The sequence below is a fragment of the Somniosus microcephalus genome, chromosome 4, assembly GCF_052327205.1.
Source record: "Somniosus microcephalus isolate GS21.2 chromosome 4, FLI_Smic_1.0, whole genome shotgun sequence".
Classification (NCBI taxonomy): Eukaryota; Metazoa; Chordata; class Chondrichthyes; order Squaliformes; family Somniosidae; genus Somniosus; species Somniosus microcephalus.
In genome coordinates this window covers 210,999,402-211,021,278 of record NC_140990.1, presented here as the reverse complement: position 1 = coordinate 211,021,278, position 21,877 = coordinate 210,999,402, and the positions used below count along the sequence as shown (strand labels likewise).

The 21,877-nt window shown below is 51.1% G+C and overlaps 1 protein-coding gene across 1 annotated transcript in view; it reads left to right on the top strand.

The window, feature by feature from the left end:
- The window catches only part of LOC147120195 (SPATS2-like protein), a 390,413-nt gene extending 372,383 nt beyond the window's left edge, over positions 1-18,030 (top strand). Inside the window, exons 10-12 of the mRNA XM_085985783.1 lie at positions 10,951-11,053; positions 12,143-12,339; positions 17,148-18,030. Of these exons, the coding sequence (XP_085841909.1) occupies positions 10,951-11,053; positions 12,143-12,339; positions 17,148-17,549 (702 nt within the window). The 3' untranslated portion in view covers positions 17,550-18,030. The remainder of the gene's footprint in view (positions 1-10,950; positions 11,054-12,142; positions 12,340-17,147) is intronic.
- The last annotated feature ends 3,847 nt before the right edge of the window (positions 18,031-21,877 follow it).

The following is a 21,877-nucleotide window of genomic DNA, read 5'->3' as shown; positions in this document are numbered from 1 at the left end:
GTGTGTGGAACGGTGGTAGAGTGTGTGGAACGGTGGTGGAGTGTGTGGAACGGTGGTGGAGTGTGAGGAACGGTGGTGGAGTGTGAGGAACGGTGGTAGAGTGTGTGGAACGGTGGTAGAGTGTGTGGAACGGTGGTAGAGTGTGTGGAACGGCGGTAGAGTGTGAGGAATGGTGGTAGAGTGTGTGGAACGGTGGTAGAGTGTGAGGAACGGTGGTAGAGTGTGAGGAACGGTGGTAGAGTGTGTGGAACGGTGGTAGAGTGTGTGGAACGGAGGTAGAGTGTGTGGAACGGCGGTAGAGTGTGAGGAACGGTGGTAGAGTGTGTGGAACGGCAGTAGAGTGTGTGGAACGGTGGTAGAGTGTGTGGAACGGTGGTAGACTGTGTGGAACGGTGGTAGAGTGTGAGGAACGGTGGTAGAGTGTGAGGAACGGTGGTAGAGTGTGTGGAACGGTGGTAGAGTGTGTGGAACGGTGGTAGTGTGAGTGGAACGGTGGTAGAGTGTGTGGAACGGTGGTAGAGTGTGAGGAACGGTGGTAGAGTCTGTGGAACGGTGGTAGAGTGTGTGGAACGGCGGTCGAGTGTGAGGAACGGTGGTAGAGTGTGAGGAACGGTGGTAGAGTCTGTGGAACGGTGGTAGAGTGTGTGGAACGGCGGTAGAGTGTGTGGAACGGCGGTAGAGTGTGTGGAACGGCGGTAGATTGTGTGGAACGGTGGTAGAGTGCGTGGAACGGCGGTAGAGTGTGTGGAACAGCGGTAGAGTGTGAGGAACGGTGGTAGAGTGTGAGGAACGGTGGTAGAGTGTGTGGAACGGTGGTAGAGTGTGTGGAACGGTGGTAGAGTGAGGAACGGTGGTAGAGTGTGAGGAACGGTGGTAGAGTGTGAGGAACGGTGGTAGAGTGTGAGGAACGGTGGTAGAGTGTGAGGAACGGTGGTAAAGTGTGTGGAACGGTGGTGGAGTGTGAGGAACGGTGGTGGAGTGTGAGGAACTGTAGTAGAGTGTGAGGAACGGTGGTAGAGTGTGAGGAACGGCGGTAGAGTGTGTGGAACGGCGGTAGAGTGTGTGGAACGGCGGTAGAGTGTGTGGAACGGCGGTAGAGTGTGTGGAACGGCGGTAGAGTGTGAGGAACGGTGGTAGAGTGTGTGGAACGGTGGTCGAGTGTGAGGAACGGTGGTAGAGTGTGAGGAACGGTGGTAGAGTGTGTGGAACGGTGGTAGAGTGTGTGGAACGGTGGTAGAGTGTGTGGAACGGCGGTAGAGTGTGAGGAACGGTGGTAGAGTGTGAGGAACGGTGGTAGAGTGTGTGGAACGGTGGTAGAGTGTGTGGAACGGTGGTAGAGTGTGTGGAACGGTGGTAGAGTGTGAGGAACGGTGGTAGAGTCTGTGGAACGGTGGTAGAGTGTGTGGAACGGTGGTAGAGTGTGTGGAACGGCGGTAGAGTGTGAGGAACGGTGGTAGAGTGTGTGGAACGGTGGTAGAGTGTGTGGAACGGTGGTAGAGTGTGTGGAACGGTGGTAGAGTGTGTGGAACGGCGGTAGAGTGTGTGGAACGGTGGTAGAGTGTGTGGAACGGTGGTAGAGTGTGAGGAACGGTGGTAGAGTCTGTGGAACGGTGGTAGAGTGTGTGGAACGGCGGTAGAGTGTGAGGAACGGTGGTAGAGTGTGTGGAACAGCGGTCGAGTGTGTGGAACGGTGGTAGAGTGTGTGGAACAGCGGTAGAGTGTGTGGAACGGTGGTAGAGTGTGTGGAACGGTGGAAGAGTGTGAGGAACGGTGGTAGAGTGTCTGGAACGGTGGTAGAGTGTGAGGAACCGTGGTAGAGTGTGTGGAATGGTGGTAGAGTGTGTGGAACAGTGGTAGAGTGTGTGGAACGGTGGTAGAGTGTGTGGAACGGTGGTAGAGTGTGTGGAACGGTGGTAGAGTGTGTGGAACGGAGGTAGAGTGTGTGGAACGGCGGTAGAGTGTGAGGAACGGTGGTAGAGTGTGAGGAACGGTGGTAGAGTGTGTGGAACGGTGGTAGAGTGTGTGGAACGGTGGTAGAGTGTGAGGAATGGTGGTAGAGTGTGAGGAACGGTGGTAGAGTGTGAGGAACGGTGGTAGAGTGTGTGGATCGGTGGTAGAGTGTGTGGAACGGTGGTAGAGTGTGTGGAACGGCGGTAGAGTGTGTGGAACGGTGGTAGGGTGTGAGGAACGGTGGTAGAGTGTGAGGAACGGTGGTAGAGTGTGTGGAACGGTGGTAGAGTGTGAGGAACGGTGGTAGAGTGTGTGGAACGGTGGTAGAGTGTGTAGAACGGTGGTAGAGTGTGTGGAACAGTGGTAGAGTGTGAGGAACGGTGGTAGAGTGTGTGGAACGGTGGTAGAGTGTGTGGAACGGTGGTAGTGTGTGGAACGGTGGTAGAGTGTGTGGAACGGTGGAAGAGTGTGAGGAACGGTGGTAGAGTGTGTGGAAAGGTGGTAGAGTGCGTGGAACGGTGGAAGAGTGTGAGGAACGGTGGTAGAGTGTGTGGAACGGTGGTAGAGTGTGTGGAACGGTGGTAGAGTGTGAGGAACGGTGGTAGAGTGTGAGGAACGGTGGTAGAGTGTGTGGAACGGTGGTAGAGTGTGTGGAACGGTGGTAGAGTGTGTGGAACGGTGGTAGACTGTGTGGAACGGTGGTAGAGTGTGAGGAACGGTGGTAGAGTGTGTGGAACGGTAGTAGAGTGTGAGGAACGGTGGTAGAGTGTGTGGAACGGTGGTAGAGTGTGAGGAACGGTGGTCGAGTGTGTGGAACGGTGGTAGAGTGTGAGGAACGGTGGTAGAGTGTGAGGAACGGTGGTAGAGTGTGTGGAACGGCGGTAGAGTGTGTGGAACGGCGGTAGATTGTGTGGAACGGTGGTAGAGTGCGTGGAACGGCGGTAGAGTGTGTGGAACAGCGGTAGAGTGTGAGGAACGGTGGTAGAGTGTGAGGAACGGTGGTAGAGTGTGAGGAACGGTGGTAGAGTGTGTGGAACGGTGGTAGAGTGTGAGGAACGGTGGTAGAGTGTGAGGAACGGTGGTAGAGTGTGAGGAACGGTGGTAGAGTGTGAGGAACGGTGGTAGAGTGTGAGGAACGGTGGTAGAGTGTGTGGAACGGTGGTAGAGTGTGTGGAACGGTGGTAGAGTGTGTGGAACGGCGGTAGAGTGTGTGGAACGGTGGTAGAGTGTGTGGAACGGTGGTAGAGTGTGAGGAACGGTGGTAGAGTCTGTGGAACGGTGGTAGAGTGTGTGGAACGGCGGTAGAGTGTGAGGAACGGTGGTAGAGTGTGTGGAACAGCGGTCGAGTGTGTGGAACGGTGGTAGAGTGTGTGGAACAGCGGTAGAGTGTGTGGAACGGTGGTAGAGTGTGTGGAACGGCGGTAGAGTGTGTGGAACGGCGGTAGAGTGTGTGGAACGGCGGTAGATTGTGTGGAACGGTGGTAGAGTGCGTGGAACGGCGGTAGAGTGTGTGGAACAGCGGTAGAGTGTGAGGAACGGTGGTAGAGTGTGAGGAACGGTGGTAGAGTGTGTGGAACGGTGGTAGAGTGTGTGGAACGGTGGTAGAGTGAGGAACGGTGGTAGAGTGTGAGGAACGGTGGTAGAGTGTGAGGAACGGTGGTAGAGTGTGAGGAACGGTGGTAGAGTGTGAGGAACGGTGGTAAAGTGTGTGGAACGGTGGTGGAGTGTGAGGAACGGTGGTGGAGTGTGAGGAACTGTAGTAGAGTGTGAGGAACGGTGGTAGAGTGTGAGGAACGGCGGTAGAGTGTGTGGAACGGCGGTAGAGTGTGTGGAACGGCGGTAGAGTGTGTGGAACGGTGGTAGAGTGTGTGGAACGGCGGTAGAGTGTGAGGAACGGTGGTAGAGTGTGTGGAACGGTGGTCGAGTGTGAGGAACGGTGGTAGAGTGTGAGGAACGGTGGTAGAGTGTGTGGAACGGTGGTAGAGTGTGTGGAACGGTGGTAGAGTGTGTGGAACGGCGGTAGAGTGTGAGGAACGGTGGTAGAGTGTGAGGAACGGTGGTAGAGTGTGTGGAACGGTGGTAGAGTGTGTGGAACGGTGGTAGAGTGTGTGGAACGGTGGTAGAGTGTGAGGAACGGTGGTAGAGTCTGTGGAACGGTGGTAGAGTGTGTGGAACGGTGGTAGAGTGTGTGGAACGGCGGTAGAGTGTGAGGAACGGTGGTAGAGTGTGTGGAACAGCGGTCGAGTGTGTGGAACGGTGGTAGAGTGTGTGGAACAGCGGTAGAGTGTGTGGAACGGCGGTAGAGTGTGTGGAACGGCGGTAGAGTGTGTGGAACGGTGGTAGAGTGTGTGGAACGGCGGTAGAGTGTGATGAACGGTGGTAGAGTGTGTGGAACGGTGGTAGAGTGTGAGGAACGGTGGTAGAGTGTGTGGAACGGTGGTAGAGTGTGTGGAACGGTGGTAGAGTGTGTGGAACGGTGGTAGAGTGTGTGGAACGGTGGTAGAGTGTGAGGAACGGTGGTAGAGTGTGTGGAACGGCGGTAGAGTGTGAGGAACGGTGGTAGAGTGTGTGGAACGGTGGTAGAGTGTGAGGAACGGTGGTAGAGTGTGAGGAACGGTGGTAGTGTGTGTGGAACGGCGGTAGAGTGTGTGGAACGGTGGTAGAGTGTGTGGAACGGTGGTAGAGTGTGAGGAACCGCGGTAGAGTGCGTGGAACGGCGGTAGAGTGTGTGGAACGGTGATAGAGTGTGTGGAACGGTGGTAGAGTGTGTGGAACAGTGGTAGAGTGTGAGGAACGGTGGTAGAGTGTGTGGAACGGTGGTAGAGTGTGAGGAACGGTGGTAGAGTGTGTGGAACGGTGGTAGAGTGTGTGGAACGGCGGTAGAGTGCGTGGAGCAGTGGTAGATTGTGTGGAACGGTGGTAGAGTGTGTGGAACGGTGGTAGAGTGCGTGGAGCAGTGGTGGAGTGTGTGGAACGGTGGTAGAGTGTGTGGAACGGCGGTAGAGTGTGAGGAACGGTGGTAGAGTGTGTGGAACGGTGGTAGAGTGCGTGGAGCAGTGGTAGAGTGTGTGGAACGGTGGTAGAGTGTGTGGAACGGTGGTAGAGTGTGTGGAACGGTGGTAGAGTGTGTGGAACGGCGGTAGAGTATGAGGAACGGTGGTAGAGTGTGTGGAACGGCGGTAGAGTGTGTGGAACGGCGGTAGAGTGTGTGGAACGGTGGTAGAGTGTGAGGAACAGCGGTAGAGTGTGTGGAACGGTGGTAGAGTGTGTGGAACGGCGGTAGAGTGTGTGGAACGGCGGTAGAGTGTGAGGAACGGTGGTAGAGTGTGTGGAACGGCTGTAGAGTGTGAGGAACGGCGGTAGAGTGTGTGGAACGGCGGTAGAGTGTGTGGAACGGCGGTAGAGTGCGTGGAACAGTGGTAGAGTGTGTGGAACGGTGGTAGAGTGTGTGGAGCAGTGGTAGAGTGTGTGGAGCAGTGGTAGAGTGTGAGGAACAGAGGTAGAGTGTGAGGAACGGTGGTAGAGTGTGAGGAACGGTGGTAGAGTGTGAGGAACGGTGGTAGAGTGTGAGGAACGGTGGTAGAGTGTGAGGAACGGTGGTAGAGTGTGAGGAACGGTGGTAGAGTGTGTGGAACGGTGGTAGAGTGTGTGGAGCAGTGGTGGAGTGTGTGGAACGGTGGTAGAGTGTGTGGAGCAGTGGTAGAGTGTGTGGTGCAGTGGTAGAGTGTGAGGAACAGAGGTAGAGTGTGAGGAACGGTGGTAGAGTGTGAGGAACGGTGGTAGAGTGTGTGGAACGGTGGTAGAGTGTGTGGAACGGTGGTAGAGTGTGTGGAACGGTGGTAGAGTGTGAGGAACGGTGGTAGAGTGTGTGGAACGGCGGTAGAGTGTGTGGAACGGTGGTAGAGTGTGAGGAACTGTAGTAGAGTGTGAGGAACAGAGGTAGAGTGTGAGGAACAGCGGTAGAGTGTGAGGAACTGTAGTAGAGTGTGAGGAACAGAGGTAGGGCGTGAGGAGCGTCGGTAGGGCGTGTGGAATGGCAGTAGGGCGTGAGGAATGGCGGTAGGGCGTGAGGAGCGGCGGAAAGGTGTGCGGAGCGGCGGGAGGGAGTGGGAGTGTGGAGCGGCGGGAGGGCGTGAGTAACGGCGGTAGGGCATGTGGAACGGCGGTAGGGCGTGAGGAGTGGCGGGAAGTGGTGCGGAGCAGTGGGAGGGAGTGTGGAGCGGCGGGAGGGCGTGAGGAACGGCGGTAGGGTGTCTGGAACGGCGGTAGGTCGTGAGGAACAGCGGTAGGGCGTGAGGAACGGCGGTAGGGCATGAGGAACGGCGGTAGGGCGTGAGGAGCGGCGGTAGGGCGTGAGGAGCGGCGGGAAGGGGTGCGGAGCGGTGGGAGGGAGTGCGGAGCGGCGGGAGGGTGTGCGGAGCGGCGGGAGGGTGTGCGGAGCGGCGGGAGCGGGTGTGGAGCAGCGCTCGGGTGCTGTAGGGTTGGTTTAAAAAACAAACTTTAGGGCCTAGAAATTCAGTATAGCCACTTTTGGGGCGGTAAAGTCGGGCGGTCGCTAAAGTTAGCGCCCGCCGGAAAGTGCAGGTCAGTTCGCCGAAATTCAGTAGATTTGGCCAAGAGTTTGGGCGAGCGCTGAAACTGGTGTTGCACTCCTATCTTTAGCCGATAAGCCGGCGGTGCGGACTGATAACGCCGAGGCCGGGCGCAGCGCAGGTGCGGTCATGTTTTGATTGACAGCAGACACCCTGACGCCGGCCAGCTCTTAAAGGGGGAAGGGTCAACTTGGTCTGCAGCCACGCCCTGGATAGTGGAGCCCTGCAGCTAGGCCTGAACACTGCTGGTGGACCCAAATAGCGCCTGAAGCCATGGAGAAGGCCCGTGAACAAGCGCAGCGCTTCTCCCAGCATGCTTTGAGGGTGCTGGTTAGGGGGTTGGAAAGGTACAAAGAGATCTTGTGCCCGGACAGTGGCAAGAAGGCTCCCAGGAGGCAGTACAGGAGAGCCTGGAGGAAAATCGCCCACAGGGTGTCAGTCAACAGCGATGTCCCCAGGACTGGTGACCAATGCCGCAAGAAGTATAACGACCTCACTCGGATGGTCAAGGTGAGTACCCTTTCCAGTGTCCTCCTCATCCTTGCATGTGCACCTCACATTATGGGCAAAGGGACCTCAAAGGCCTAATGGCCAGCCCTCCTCCCGCAGCTATGGCACTGGCATGATCCTCAATAGCACTTTCTGCACTTAACACACTGGCCAAGCTATTCGACCATGGGAGGCAGTGCACACAACAACAGGCCACCACACTGGCCAAGCTATTCGACCATGGGAGGCAGTGCACACAACAACAGGCCACCACACTGGCCAAGCTATTCCACCATGGGAGGCAGTGCACACAACAACAGGCCACCACAATGTACTTAGAGGCCGTCCTTTCTCTTGCAGGCCAAGATGGCCCGGAATTTGAAGAGCCAGAATGTCACCGGGGGAGGCCGTGCCCAGTTCCAGGAGCTCAGTGAGCTGGAGGAGAGCGTGGCTCGACTCATGCGTGGCCGGGTGACTGGCCCTGTTGCCATTGGAGATGCCGACCCTGTGCTGCGACCCAATGGTAAGGACATGACCGTTTGGACCTCTCTCGTTCCCCTAGCGCATCAGATCTACATCCTTTGCCACTGTCCGACCAATGCGCTGAATGCCACCACTCATGCCTCCCTCGCTGACGCCCTGTCCTCACTCTAAAGCTACTCTTGTGCCTTCCTGCTTTCAGCTGGTGAGGAGGAGGTCCTTGAAGCTGAGAGTGCCAGTCCCTCGGAAGAGGAGGACGACGAGGACCAACAGGAAGGCGGCACATCGGGAGAAGCCTCATCCGCGCCAGGGGATGGCAATGGAGGGGAGACGTCTTGCCTGGAGGAGAGCCAGGGGGAAGTGCTGCAGGGGGGTGTAGTTCCTGGGCCCAGTGGCGTCCAGGCACGTGGGAAGGGTCGGGCAGAACGGCGGCCTTCTCCCCAGAGGGGGCAAGTGTTGCAGGGGAGGCCAGTTCCTGGGCCTAGTGGCGTCCAGGCATGTGGGAAGGGTCGGGCAGAACGGCGGCCTTCTCCCCAGAGGGAGAGTCCGGCCTCCAGTCCGGAGACGGTCCTCGCCCAGGAGGTGCGCCTCCTAGATGAAATGTCCGCGGATTCTGAGCGCCACCACAAGGAGTTCATGGGGGTTGTGGGACAGTTGCCTCAGGCCATTGAGTCCCTGGCTCATAGTGTGGCCGCTTTCGGGGACTCACAGGCCAGGGGTGTCGAACAACTCGCGGCAGCACAGGCCAGGGGTGTCGACCAACTTGCGGCAGCACAGGACAGGGGTGTCCAGCAACTCGCGGCAGCACAGGACAGGGGTGTCCAGCAACTCGCGGCAGCGCAGGACGCGAGTCGCGAGTTCATGAGTGGTGCCGTGCAGACACTCACTGATCTGATGCGGGCACAGACCAGGGCAGTTCGGGCACTCACTTCTGCCACACTCGCTGTGTCGCGGAAGCATCGCCAGGGCACCCGCCGCCCTGCTGCAGCACAGCAGTCTGGCCTCCACCAGATTGCTGCGCTTGCTGCACTGCCAGCCCGGCCGAGTGCCAGTGTCTCTGGCGACCAGCGAGCGCCTGGCATCAGCCAGCTTGCCCCCATTGCTGCAGCCGCCACTGCAACTCCCCCAGCCAAGGTGCGACGAGCTGCTGCAGAGACTGATGCTGCCCAGCCACAGCTGCAGCAGTCAGCAGCCGGCCCCTCCAGGGCCGGTCCTCGTCTAGGCCGACCCCCAAGGGCATCTGCCATCACGCATTCTGCCCCTCAGGAGCCTTCCCCCAGCCTTGCAACACCCACAGGGCCCAGGTTGAGGCGGAGCAACAGGTCGGGCAGGGGCCGCACAAGGCTGCACAAGGACTCGCCCTCTCGGCACACCCAGTAGAGTGTGTTGGCAACGGTTTTTTTTATATGGGGTGTTTGTGTTGTGGGGGGGGCTTATTTTGGTAAGGCCGAGGATGAAGGCCAATTGGATGGGCAAGTTTTGTTATTCCTCCCCAGGTTGTGGGAGTGAGATATTTTTGTGACTGTTTTTTGGGGGTCTTGTCTGTTTTTCTGTTTCACGTGGGAAGGGCCCTGAGTTTGTTAAATAAAGCTTTTTATTTATTCAGCTTGTCCAGGTGTCATGTTTCCAGTGGTTGTTGCGTTAAGCGGCTGAGGGCTTGCGGAGCGGCTGCATTCAGGTGCGTTCATTGCCACAATCCATTCCCTGACAGGGGGCCTAGAAGTGTCGTTCAATAAGCCGCCGGCGGACGGCCCTTGGACCTTGTGGCTCCCTCCTGGGCTGGTACTCCTCCTCCTCCTCCTCATGGTCCTCCTGCGCGTCCTCCTGAGGTGGTGGTGCTACGTCAGGTGGCAGTGCCTGAGTCCTGCGGATAGCCAGGTTGTGCAGCATGCAGCAAACGACGACGAACTGGGAGACTCTATCCGGCGAATACTGTAGAGATCCGCCGGAGCGATCCAGGCAGCGGAACCGTTGCTTGAGGATGCCAATCGTTTGCTCTATGATGTTCCTTGTGGCTTGATGGCTTTCGTTGTATGCCTCCTCCGCAGGGGTCCTGGGCGCGCGGAGCGGGGTCATGAGCCATGTACACAAAGGGTAGCCCTTGTCCACAATAAGCCATCCCCTTGGTGGAGGCTGTGCCTCGAACATGTCAGCCACAGTAGTCTGGCGCAGGATAAATGCATCGTGGCTGCTTCCTGGAAAGCGGGCATTGACAGCTAGGATGCGCTGCCTGTGGTCACACACCAGCTGTACATTGAGGGAATGGTAGCCCTTCCGGTTGCGGTAATTCTCGGCATTGTCGATAGGTGCCCGCACAGCCACATGCGTGCAGTCAATGGCGCCCTGCACCATGGGGAAGTCCGCGATCCTGCCAAATCCGACTGCACGCTGCTCCTGCCTCTCTAGGGTCATGGGGAAGGAAATGAATTGGTGTCTCCTCGCGAAAAGGGCATCGGTGACCTGCCGGATGCAGCGATGCGCGGCGAACTGGGAGATGTTCGCTATGTCCCCAGCAGCGGCTTGGAAGGAGCCGCTTGCATAAAAGTTCAGAGCCACCGTGACCTTCACTTCCACCTAGAGAGACGTCCTGCACATCAGCTGTGGGTGCAGATCTCTGTGAAGCAGCTGGCAGATCTCTGCAACCACCTCCCTTCTGAAGCACAGCCTCTTAACACAATGCGCGGCAGTCATGGTGAGATAGGACACCTGCTGCCGGTATTCCCTGAGTGGGTAAGGCCTACGTTGCCGACGCCTGATGGCCCCTCTGCGTCTAGGCATGGCTGGCCCTCTCACACAGCGTCTGCGAGCCCTTCGCACATAATGCTGGAACTGAGGGTTGGAACCCCATACAGCCCCCATAATAAACTTGCAAACAGTTAAATCACAATGATTCAAATTTCCAAGCTCTGGCCAGAAGCCAAAAATACCTCTCCTATGTTGTCCCAAATCAGTAAGCTCTGTTCCTTGGTCTCTGTCCAGAAATCCAAAGCACTGAAGTCATTGCAGCAAAATGGCTGGGCTTTATAGGTCAGTGTAAGTGCCCTTTAATTAGCGCTCCCCGAGGCCCACAGGGCCTCTGTTGCGTTCCACTTCACAGTTCTTAACAGCGCCACGCCCACATTGGCCGGGCGCCACTGAATTTCCGGTTTGGGGCGCACAAACAGCGTTGCACGACGAAATGACGTCATAAGCTGCGCGCGCAGCTGAGCGGGCGCAAACACTTTGCGCCGGCGCTAAATGTCAACTGAAGTTGGGCGTAGGCGCAGATCGTTCTGCGCCCGGGCGCTAAGTGCCTAGCGCTGCAAATCTACCCCTCTTATGGCGTTAGCGGCTGGCGAACGCAACTGAATTTCTAGGCCTAGATGTTTTGAATTTTGATTTTGTGCATTGCAAATGACAATGTTTTGACTTTAACTGCATTTTTATCTTTTCCTAACAGCAATTTGTAAGTGAACGCAAATATGATGAGGACCTGGGCAGGTCAGCACGATTTACTGGTAACACCAACAGCCTGCAGTCCCAAATCCAGCTGTTTGGAGAAGGTGAGGAAACAATCTAAGGTCAGAGTAACCTGAAAATGAGAGAACAAATACTGTAATATGATTTGAATGCAATATGAACTTGGAATTATGGGAAATAACATACTTTTTCCCAAAATGAGCAAATGAACCGATTATGGTAAACACTGTTGTGGAAGAGCTGAGGGATTTGCTGGGGAGCTGGACAGGTTCACAGGACATCAAAGACAGCACCTCAGCTTGATAAGGTTGTAAAAGACCTAATAGAATTCTAGGTTTTATCATAAGAGGTATAGAATGCAAAAGCCGAGAGATAATGATGAGCCTATATAAAAACTTAATAAGATCTCAGTAGAGTACTGTGTGCAGTTTTGGGCTCTGCATTATAGGAAGAATATTGAGGCTTTAGAGCGGGTACAGTGCAGATTCACTAGGATGTTGCTTGGTATGAGGAAGCACAAATACAAAGAAAGATTTGAAAATTCGAACAATGCAGATTGCCAGGTGATATGATTGAAGTGTTTAAAATAATGAAAAGATGGGGCAGAGTAGATAGAAGCAGGCAGTTTGCAATAGTTGAGGGGTGTAACAAGGGATCATAGATACAAGATTAAGTTTAAGAGATTTAGAACAAGGAGCAAGAGAAACCTCTTTACGTGGAATTATGAGGCTGTGGAATTCATTTCCAGAGTTAGTGGTTGAGGCAGAAACGATGTCAACAATCAAGATTAGATTAGAAAGGTGGATGAAGCAAAAGCGAATGAAGGGATATGGAAAAAGGGTGGATAAATGTGATTAGGTCCATTTGTTCAGGTAAAGGGTTAACGCAGATATGGGCTCGTTGGGCCAAATGGGCTGTTTTCTGTGTTGTAACTTCAATATATTTCTGTGGTACTTCTTTAATCTATGTGTAAAGGCGGACTACAATAGAGATATGTTATTTCAGATCTATTGCAACAGGAATGACAACCTTCACTTATATAGCACCTTTAATCTAATACAGTCAATGTAGAAAACCAGATGGTAACCTTGGACATGATTTATGAGATGTCCTCTTCAGGCTCTAAAGCTGGACCTTTACATCTTGTTTTTAAAAATCTTTTCTCTACACAGTTTCACATCCAAAGAATAACTACTCTACAAGATCACAGTGCATCTCCTCACTGACTCCATTACATCTGAATCCTCGAGGCAGTTCCAGTAATGTTCCTTCACTGCCATCCTCGCTTAGTGCATTGTCATCAGTTAGTCATAAAGTAATGAATCCTAAGGACAGTTCTAACTTTCAGAAGGTACCTGCAAACAGACAGGTAAGAATAGCACATTGCCATTGTTATTGCCATCTTGGTTTTCTACCAAATGTGAAAATGTCATTATAGTGCCTGTAAAAGGTGATTGAGTGCCACAGTGGGCTAGCACGTTGGCTTTTAGGACCTCAGTTTGAATCCAGCCCAGCATGATGAGATGAAAGCTTCCTGTCAGCTCATTGTAAAGATACGTTGTGAAATGACTTGAGCAGTCTCTATATAGTTCCTAGGGCTACAGCCTCTGAGCACAAAACTGTCCATAACTTGGTATTAAATTAGCCACCTCACTTAGTGACAGGATAACCTTCGGAGGAAATGGAAATATCTTGCTGGTTCTGAAATTGGGGCAAAAGCGCCTTGTTGGATCAGAGAACAAGGAGTTTTGCTTTCCAACTGCCCATGCTATCTTGACACTGGGGCCTAGAAATTCGGGCACGCCCATTTTTGGGCACACAGGGATCAATCACTGCCCCTGAATGGTGAGGCCCTAGAGGCCCCCGATCTTGGGCCTCATTTCCATCGAGCCACCGAGCATCCGAGAGCAACATGCACCTTGCGAATGAGGCACAATTAAAGATCCGGCTGCTGCTGGCGTCATAGAGGCCCTCAGGTAAGTGAGGAAGGGCAGGCGACCAGGAAGGGAGGGTGACCGGGTTGAGGGGGGAAAACGACTGAGTCAGGAAGTAGCAGCGGCGATTGACGGGGCGGGGGAGAGTGTTGCAGTCCTGTTCCACCCGGCTCCACGTTCAGAAAAGTATTTTTTAAAAGCTTACCTTGTTTTGTTGCAGCCTAGGAACCGCCTGTTAGGCCGCATGTAAATCTGGTTTTCCTGAGTGCAGCCTCAAGACAAACCAATCTTGCAGTGGAGCCTCAAAGAGATGTTAGGCCTCTTATTTGCATATACAAAGGGTCTAACGCCTGTTTCAGCTATGGGCATTGCTCACTACATGGCTGAATTCAGAGGCCTTGGTGTCCAAAGTAGAAAAATATTCTATCCTGAATATTGAGTACCACAAACAAAAGTAATTTTAAATCACCTAGACCACAAGGTAGGTTCAGATGAAAAAGGCCCTTCAGCCCATTTGATCGCATCCTTCCAGAATACCAAGCTACTGTCTTTCCTTTGCACCATCTAATTGTTTTTAATTAATCTAATTAAAAATTATACTCTTAATAAAAACTCAGTGGTGCATCTTGAGAATTAGTCACACTGGAACAGTGTGAGGTGAACCCCAATAACAGATTCTATAGTCATCAACTCTGATCATTATATTAATTGGAAAAGAATAATAAGGTAGCTATAGTACTGACATTGAATGACTTTACCTAGACCCATATCAAATCCTGGGGCTAGAAATTGGGCATCTTAGCGCCTCGTTATCGCCTCCGGGGGGGCGGACTTACTGACCGGCGAGAAGATCGACTCCCGCTATATTCGGCGGGAGGTTTGCGGCGGCACTATGGCGTTGCGCCCCGATCTCCTTTGCCCAGAGATCGTGACATCATTGCCGTGTGCATCGCCCCGGTAGCGCCCCGACCGGAACTTTGGTTCCGCTCCCTGCAGCATCGCCGGGCGAAAACACCGGCAGCTGCAGGAGGCGTTCATCGGGAGGCCGGGCGCTTCGGGGGCGATACTTAAAGGCGAGGTGGCCTGAGGTAAGTGGAATAAATTCTCAAATGCTCTTTGTTTTTTTTCCATTTTCTTTGTCAGCGTTTGATCAGCCCGGCACTCTGCTGCAGTGCATCGGGCTGGTTGGGCCGGATCGCGGCTGCCGTCGGGGAGCAGGTAAGTTTTTCTCTTGCAGAGCCTGCAGCGATGGCCCTTCCCTTTAAGGGAGGGAAGCAGCCTTCCAACACGGCAGCGCTGCACGGCCCAGTGTACAATGCTGCTCACCTACCACCCCGTCTGCTGCCTGTTGTGCTCCAGGAAGGAAGTGGAACGCTTGATTTAGCACGCCACTTCCTTCCTGGAGCGCAAAACCACATTTTTTAAAAGTTGAAAAACATTAGAGCCTGGCGCTAATTTTTTCAACTTTTAAAAGTTAGCGCCCCAAACGGGGCTATAATGAATTTCTCCCACTTGGTCTCTTATTCGCTAATCTTGCAACCATGACTTGCTCTAACAGGGTCTCACTACAGGGGAAGAAATGGAAAGCCTGATGCTTTAAGAAAGTAGGGAAGATTGTTTTGAACTCCCACTTATTATGCTTCCTAAGAATAAGGGTTCTCGAGAAAATTTCCACAATTGCCAAGATGTCCCCGGCCATGGAGATGACCCACCAGCACGTTAAAAGGATAACTGACACAATGGCCGCGATTTCGCCGACCGAGGCGGGTGCAGGGCGATGGCGTGGTCCCAGCCCACTGCCTACTGCAGCCCGCACTCTCCAAGTGATTTTACGTTAATAGGGCTTGTTAAGCCCATCCTGCGAGGTTCCCAGCCAATTAATAGGAAGCGGGTCTGATGACGTCATTCGATGACGCGTCATCAGCCAGTTTCCTTAAAGGGGCCATGTCCAAATTGATTTTGACAGTCCTGCTGTCAGTGTTCTACAGCATTGAGGTGCTGAAAACACTGACAAGCACTGCACAGAGGTGCACGGCTAAACCCCGGCTCTCTCATGACTCCCTCCATATGCTTATTGAGGGAGTCACAGCACGCAGGGAGGTTCTCTTCCCTTCCAATGGGCGGAAGAGACCTCCCAGGACACCAACACAGCCTGGTTGCACATTGCACAGAAGGGCACATGCAGGGATGTCGTCAGGAGGACCAGGCTGTAGTGACACAAACCTTTTAATGATCTCAGTAGATCATGAAACATTACTGCCAAGCCACACTCAACCTCATTCTGCTGTGCCACTCATCACATCCCCATCCCTCTGCCTTCCCTACCCTACTCCTGCACATCCTTACTCAGACCAACTTACCTTGCACCTCCATCCATCCCTCTCTATCTACATTATCACTTCCCCATCTCAGTAGCCACTCACCCTCATCCTAGTGAAATCATAACAACACACAAGGGTAGGCGTTTGGGTGTTTTATGCAATGTTCATGTAAAGTTTCTGTTAATGTGCTGTCAAACATTGAAATCTTTATTTTCAACACTTTACCTTATTGGACAGATCTGTGCTCACCTTTGGAAGTGGCTTAGTGAGTTGCAGTGAATGCTGAGACATAACTTCACCCCCCCCCACCCTCCCAATTGTGATGAGTGTGAAAGGAGTGGCTTGTAGGGATGCTTTATGGTGCTGGTGTGGGGTGGTGTCAACTTGGCGCATCATGTGGCAGCCAGGGTGTACAGCATCAAGTGAAGTAAATCTGGCCATGGTGAGGCCATCACTGGCCTCCCGGGCAGCAATATTGTCGAGTGCTGATGCCCTGTGACCTGTGCAGCATCAAGTGATTGCGGAGGTTGGTATTGTTGTTGGTGATGTTGGTGTTGGGGCTGATCGTGGAGGGATTCAGAGGACCAAGGTGAGATTTTTTTCAAGGGCAAGATGTTGCTGGAATAGATGGCAGCTGAAGTTCAGATGACAGAAGCGATCTGTCAATGGTGAGAGAGCTTGCTCCAAGGAGGTGACAGTGGATAGAGCGTTTACTCCAAACACTTCCAAACTGCATACAGCTCAAAAGTGTCTTCCAAGTCCTGAAGGCTCAAGCTTCTGACACTGGAAAGTGAACAGCTGTGAAATGGTAGTTTTTATACCACTTTTGCAGCTGTCACCTATTCACAGCAATGGGGAGACATAGAGAACCGACCTACTGTGTGATGGAATACTCTCCACTTGCCTGGATGAGTGCAGCTCCAACAACACTCAAGAAGCTCGGCACCATCCAGGACAAAGCAGCCCGCTTGATTGGCACCCCATCCACCACCTTAAACATTCACTCCCTCCACCACTGGCTGCAATGTGTACCATCTACAAGATGCACTGCAGCAACTCGCCAAGGTTTCTTCGGCAGCACCTCCCAAACCCGCGACCTCTTCCACCTAGAAGGACAAGGGCACCAGGCGCATGGGAACACCACCACCTCCAAGTTCCCCTCCAAGTCACACACCATCCTGACTTTGAAGTATATCGCCATTCTTTCATCATTGCTGGGTCAAAATCCTGGAACTCCCTCCCTAACTCCCGAAAGGAGTACCTTCACCACACGGACTGCAGCGGTTCAAGAAGGCGGCTCACCACCGCCTTCTCAAGGGCAATTAGGGATGGGCAATAAATGCTGGCCTTGCCAGCGATGCCCACATCCCATTAACGAATAAAAAACTTACCTGACGTGATCTCCGAACGACGTGAACCTCGTTAAAAAAGTGCTAAAATAGAAATAGGCTGGCAAAATTGTAGTTAACAAGTGTTTAAAAAGCATTTAACTATCTTAAATGCCTCCCCCACCACTTGGTGTCGAGTCTGTTCTAAAATTGCAGACCCGACACTTTGGAAACTTACACGGAAGCGGGTTCAGAGCGGGCTCCCAACCCGCTGTCAATCATTTCAATATTGACAGCGGACCCGTCTCCGAACCCGCACTCTGAGTGTCGGCAAAATCACGGCCGAAAATTTCAAATAACAATGCCCAGTTACACCATAAGTTCAGACAGAAGACTTGACGGTTTCATGAATTCAAACAGGAAGAGCCAATGGGCCTGTTATCTGTTAGATTTATTCATCTTATATTTTACACTTTACAATGTTTTATGAGCCAATCTCCCTACTTTCTTCATCTTTGCCAACTGAATTAGAACCCAGTCGCATTTTAAATCAAGCATAATAATTTTTGACCTTTTTTTCATCCTTTCTTGCAGAATTATCAACGTAATGGCCCATCTGGTCAAAAACGAGGATTCTACCCTAGAGCGCAAGTTCACAGGCTCAATGGAAGTAGTTTTCCTGGAAGATCAGATGATGGTAGGAACCGGAGCCGAAAGGGACCTCCCCAGGATGGCTATAAAAACCAGCATCAGACTAGCAAGTCTAGAGAACAGGGCTCATCGCATGATATAGACAAACCGCTACCAACAGATTCCAGTGCTACTGTACCGCTGGCTGAAATCAATTCCCAATTGGCACCCCCTGAACTAGCTACCACTATGTCTGTAGTCCTCAGTGACAGAGTTTCTCAGTATAGGTCATGCCCTATAAAGCAAGAGACATCTGTTGATACCAAAGTATTGTCTATACCTAGTAGAATGACTGTGGTAGCCTAATTTAATTGAGTACCATTCTTTGCAGTAGCAAATTCTTTCATAACTTACCTTTATGCAACTTCTGCCAGTTTAAGTCTTGAAAAATATTATTACTTTTTATATTTTCTTGCCTCAGATCAAGAAGCTCATGAAAATAGGCTTTTTTTTTGCTGAAAATTGCATTATTTTGCATTTGTTAAGCAGTGTTTTAAATGTTGCAATGTTAAAGCAATGAAGGTAAACTGCAACCATTTTACAGATATGAACAATGATCTTAAAAGAGGCTTCACATTTTTTGTGGGGGGTGGGGTGGTGTGGGGGTTTGGAGAGAAAGACCTTAAAGGGCTTGGATACCAATAAATAAAATCATTAAAACTTCAATGATTTAATGTCCAGGCCATTCCTGAACAATCTGTGATGCAATGCTATCTTTTGAAAATTATGCCCTCGCATCTTGTTTGTCAAACAACCAATAAAGTTTGTCAGGCATTTTTTTGATGAAGATTGCCCCTTAATAAAAAGTGACTTTATTGACATGATTGATTCTTAGCAATACTAACAGGCCATTTTGGAATCAGGACTCCAAGTAACAAAGCTAACTCATTGTGTAGTTGGTAAAGCACTGCAGCAACCTATGATTTCTTTGAAACTTGATAGAAAATGCTAAGATTAAGCATTCCAGTGATTACATTGTCAGAAGAAATATCATCTTCTGGTACGTAGCTCCTTTATGACTTCTAGCGTAAACATATCCCTTCTCCAATTCACTTTATCCTAGACAAGCTTTCAGAGACCAGAAGAGCAGCTCTGGATTGTGCCTATTGATCCAGTTCACTAATCCTGTAAAGGGTGCTCCCAGGAATGAATAGAGTGTTTTTATTATACTTCCAAGCATCACAACCAATGGTAGATACACTAGGACCATGGTGACTGCAATCAGAGCTACTGATGTGAAGCACTCATCTTCAGTGTTAGGCAAAAATTTTAATGTCACATTGTAGGAACAGAGGTTCCTATCAAAAAGACTGAGTTCGACTCAGGCAATTAAAACAATGAATTTTAATGAAACATAGAAACATAGAAACATAGAGATAGGAACAGGAGTAGGCCATTCGGCCCTTCGAGCCTGCTCCGCCATTCAATGAGATCATGGCTGATCTTCGTCTGAGATCATAGCTGATCTTACCAGTTCAGTACCCCGTCCCCGCCTTTTCTCCGTAACCCTTAATCCCCTTAGCCTTCAGAAATATATCCAATTCTCTCTTGAAAATATTTATTGAATTAGCCTTCACAGCCCTCTGTGGCAGGGAATTCCACAGGCTCACCACTCTTTGAGTGAAGAAATTCTTCCTCATCTCTGTTTTAAATGATTTGCCCGCTATTTTTAGACTGTGGCCCCTGGTTCTGTGCTCCCCGGCCATTGGAAACATTCTCTCTGAATTCAGCCTGTCCAGGCCTGCCATAATTTTATATGTTTCGATGAGATCCCCTCTCAATCTTCTAAACTCCAGTGAGTACAAGCCCAAACTATTTAATCTCTCTTCGTAGGTCATTCCCGCCATTCCAGGTATCAGCCTGGTGAATCGCCGTTGCACTCTTTCCATGGCAAGAACATCCTTCCGCAGATGGGGCGACCAAAACTGTACACAATACTCCAGATGCGGTCTCACCAGCACCTTGTACAGCTGTAGTAAGGTATCCCTATTCCTATACTCGAACCCCCTTGATATGAAGGCCAACATACCATTTGCCTTCTTAATCGCCTGTTGCACCTGCATGCTCTCCTTCAGTGACTGGTGCACAAGAACACCCAGGTCCCTCTGCACTTCCCCATCTCCCAATCTATTGCCATTTAGATAATAATCTACCCTCCTGTTTTTACCCCCAAAGTGGATAACCTCGCATTTATCCACATTATAGTGCATCTGCCACGTATCCGCCCATTCCCCCAACCTGTCCAAATCGCACTGTAGCCTCCTGACATCCTCATCAGAGCCCACCCCTCCTCCTAGTTTAGTGTCGTCAGCGAATTTGGAAATATTGCATCCAATTCCCTGATCCAGATCATTTATATATATTGTGAACAGCTGGGGTCCCAGGACAGATCCTTGCGGCACCCCGCTGGTCACTGCCTGCCACTCCGAAAATGAGCCGTTTATTCCAACTCTCTGTTTTCTATCCGCCAGCCAGTTCTCTATCCACGTTAATACTTTGCCCCCAATCCCATGAGCCTTAATTTTGCATGATAATCTTTTGTGTGGAACCTTATCGAAGGCTTTCTGGAAGTCAAGGTACACCACATCCACTGGCTCTCCCCCATCTATTTTACCAGTTACTTCCTCAAAAAATTCCAGCAGATTAGTCAAACACGATTTACCCTTTGTAAATCCATGTTGACTCTGTCCGATCCTTTCCCCATTTGTCAAGTGCTCCGCTATTTTATCCTTAATAATGGACTCTAGCATTTTGCCCACAACCGATGTAAGGCTTACTGGTCTATAATTCCCTGCTTTCTCTCTACCCCCCTTTTTAAATATTGGGGTAACATTAGCTACCCTCCAATCCACGGGTACTGTTCCCGAGTCAATGGAGTTCCGGAAGATGATCCTTAGAGCATCTGCTATCTCCAGGGCCACCTCCTTAAGTACCCTAGGATGTAGTTTATCAGGCCCCGGGGATTTGTCGGCCTTCAGTCCCCTCAACTTACCCAACACCATATCCCTAGAGATACTAATTTCTGTCAGCTCCTCCCTCTCATTAGTCCCTATGTTTGCCGATATTCCTGGGAGGTTATTTGTGTCCTCCTTTGTGAATACAGAACCAAAGTATGAGTTTAATTGGTCTGCCATTTCCTTATTCTCCATTATATATTCTCCCGAATCGGACTGCAAGGGACCGACTTGGGATTTTACCAGTCTTTTCCTCCTGATATACCGATAAAAGCTTTTGCAGTCTGTCTTTATGTTTGCTGCAAGTTTACTTTCGTATTCTATTTTCCCCTTCCTGATTAATCCCTTTGTCCTCTTTTGCTGTATCCTGTACTGCCCCCAATCTTCCGGTCTGGTGCTTTTTTTTGCCAGTTGATATGCCCTTTTTTTTTATTTTATGCTGTCCCTAATTTCCCTCGTTATCCACGGTTGAGTCACCTTTTTAGGTTTATTTTTATGCCAAACCGGTATAAACATGTTCTGGAATTCTTCCATTCTATCTTTGAATGCTTGCCATTGTCTCTCCACTGTCAATCCCCCCAGAAACACCACCCAATCAATCTTACCCAATTCCCGTCTCATACCCTCGTAATTCCCTTTATTTAAGTTCTGGACCTTAGTCTCTGATTCAATTTCCTCACTCTCCATCTCGACTGAGAGCTCGATCATATTATGATCGCTCTGACCCAAGGGGCCTCGTACAAGAAGATTGCTGATAAGTCCCTTCTCATTGCACAATACCCAGTCTAAAATGGCCTGATCTCGAGTCGGCTCCTCGACATATTGGTCCAGATAACCGTCCCGAAAACATTCCAGGAATTCCTCCTCCTCAGAATTTTTACTAATTTGGGTAGTCCAATCAATATGTAAATTAAAGTCACCCATGATGACAGCTGTGCTCTTATCGCACGCTTCTCTAATTTCCCTTTTTATGCCTTCCCTCACCTCCATATTACTATTTGGAGGCCTATATATCACACCCACTAACGTTTTCCTCCCCTTGCTATTTCTCATTTCTACCCATACAGATTCCGTTTCATCCGAGTTAATATCCTTCCTTTCCATTGCATTAATCCCCTCCTTTACCAGCAATGCTACCCCACCTCCCCTACCTTTTTGCCGATCCTTCCTAAATATTGTATATCCCTGGATGTTAAGTTCCCAGCCTTGCCCACCCTGCAGCCACGTTTCTGTAATCCCAATCAAATCATACTTGTTTACCTCTATTTCCACAACTAATTCATCCACCTTGTTCCTAATGCTTCTAGCATTAAGATACAAAGCCTTCAGGCTTGCTTTTTTCACACTCTCATTATGAATTAGTTTGGCCCTTTGTGTTTCTCTCCTTTGCTTATTGCTTCTCACCTTTCTACCATCTATTTCTGACTTCATATGACTTCCCTCTTTTCCACTACCTAGGTTCCCATCCCCCTGCCAAATTAGTTTAAATCCTCCCGAACCGCCCTAGAAAATATTACCCCGAGGACATCGGCTCCCTCACAGTTCAGGTGTAGACCGTCCCCTTGGTACAGGTCACTCCTCCCCAAGAACTGGTTCCAATGCCTCAAGAATTTAAATCCCTCTCCCTTGCACCACTGCTCAAGCCACGTATTTAGCTTATCTATCTTACTCTCTCTAAAC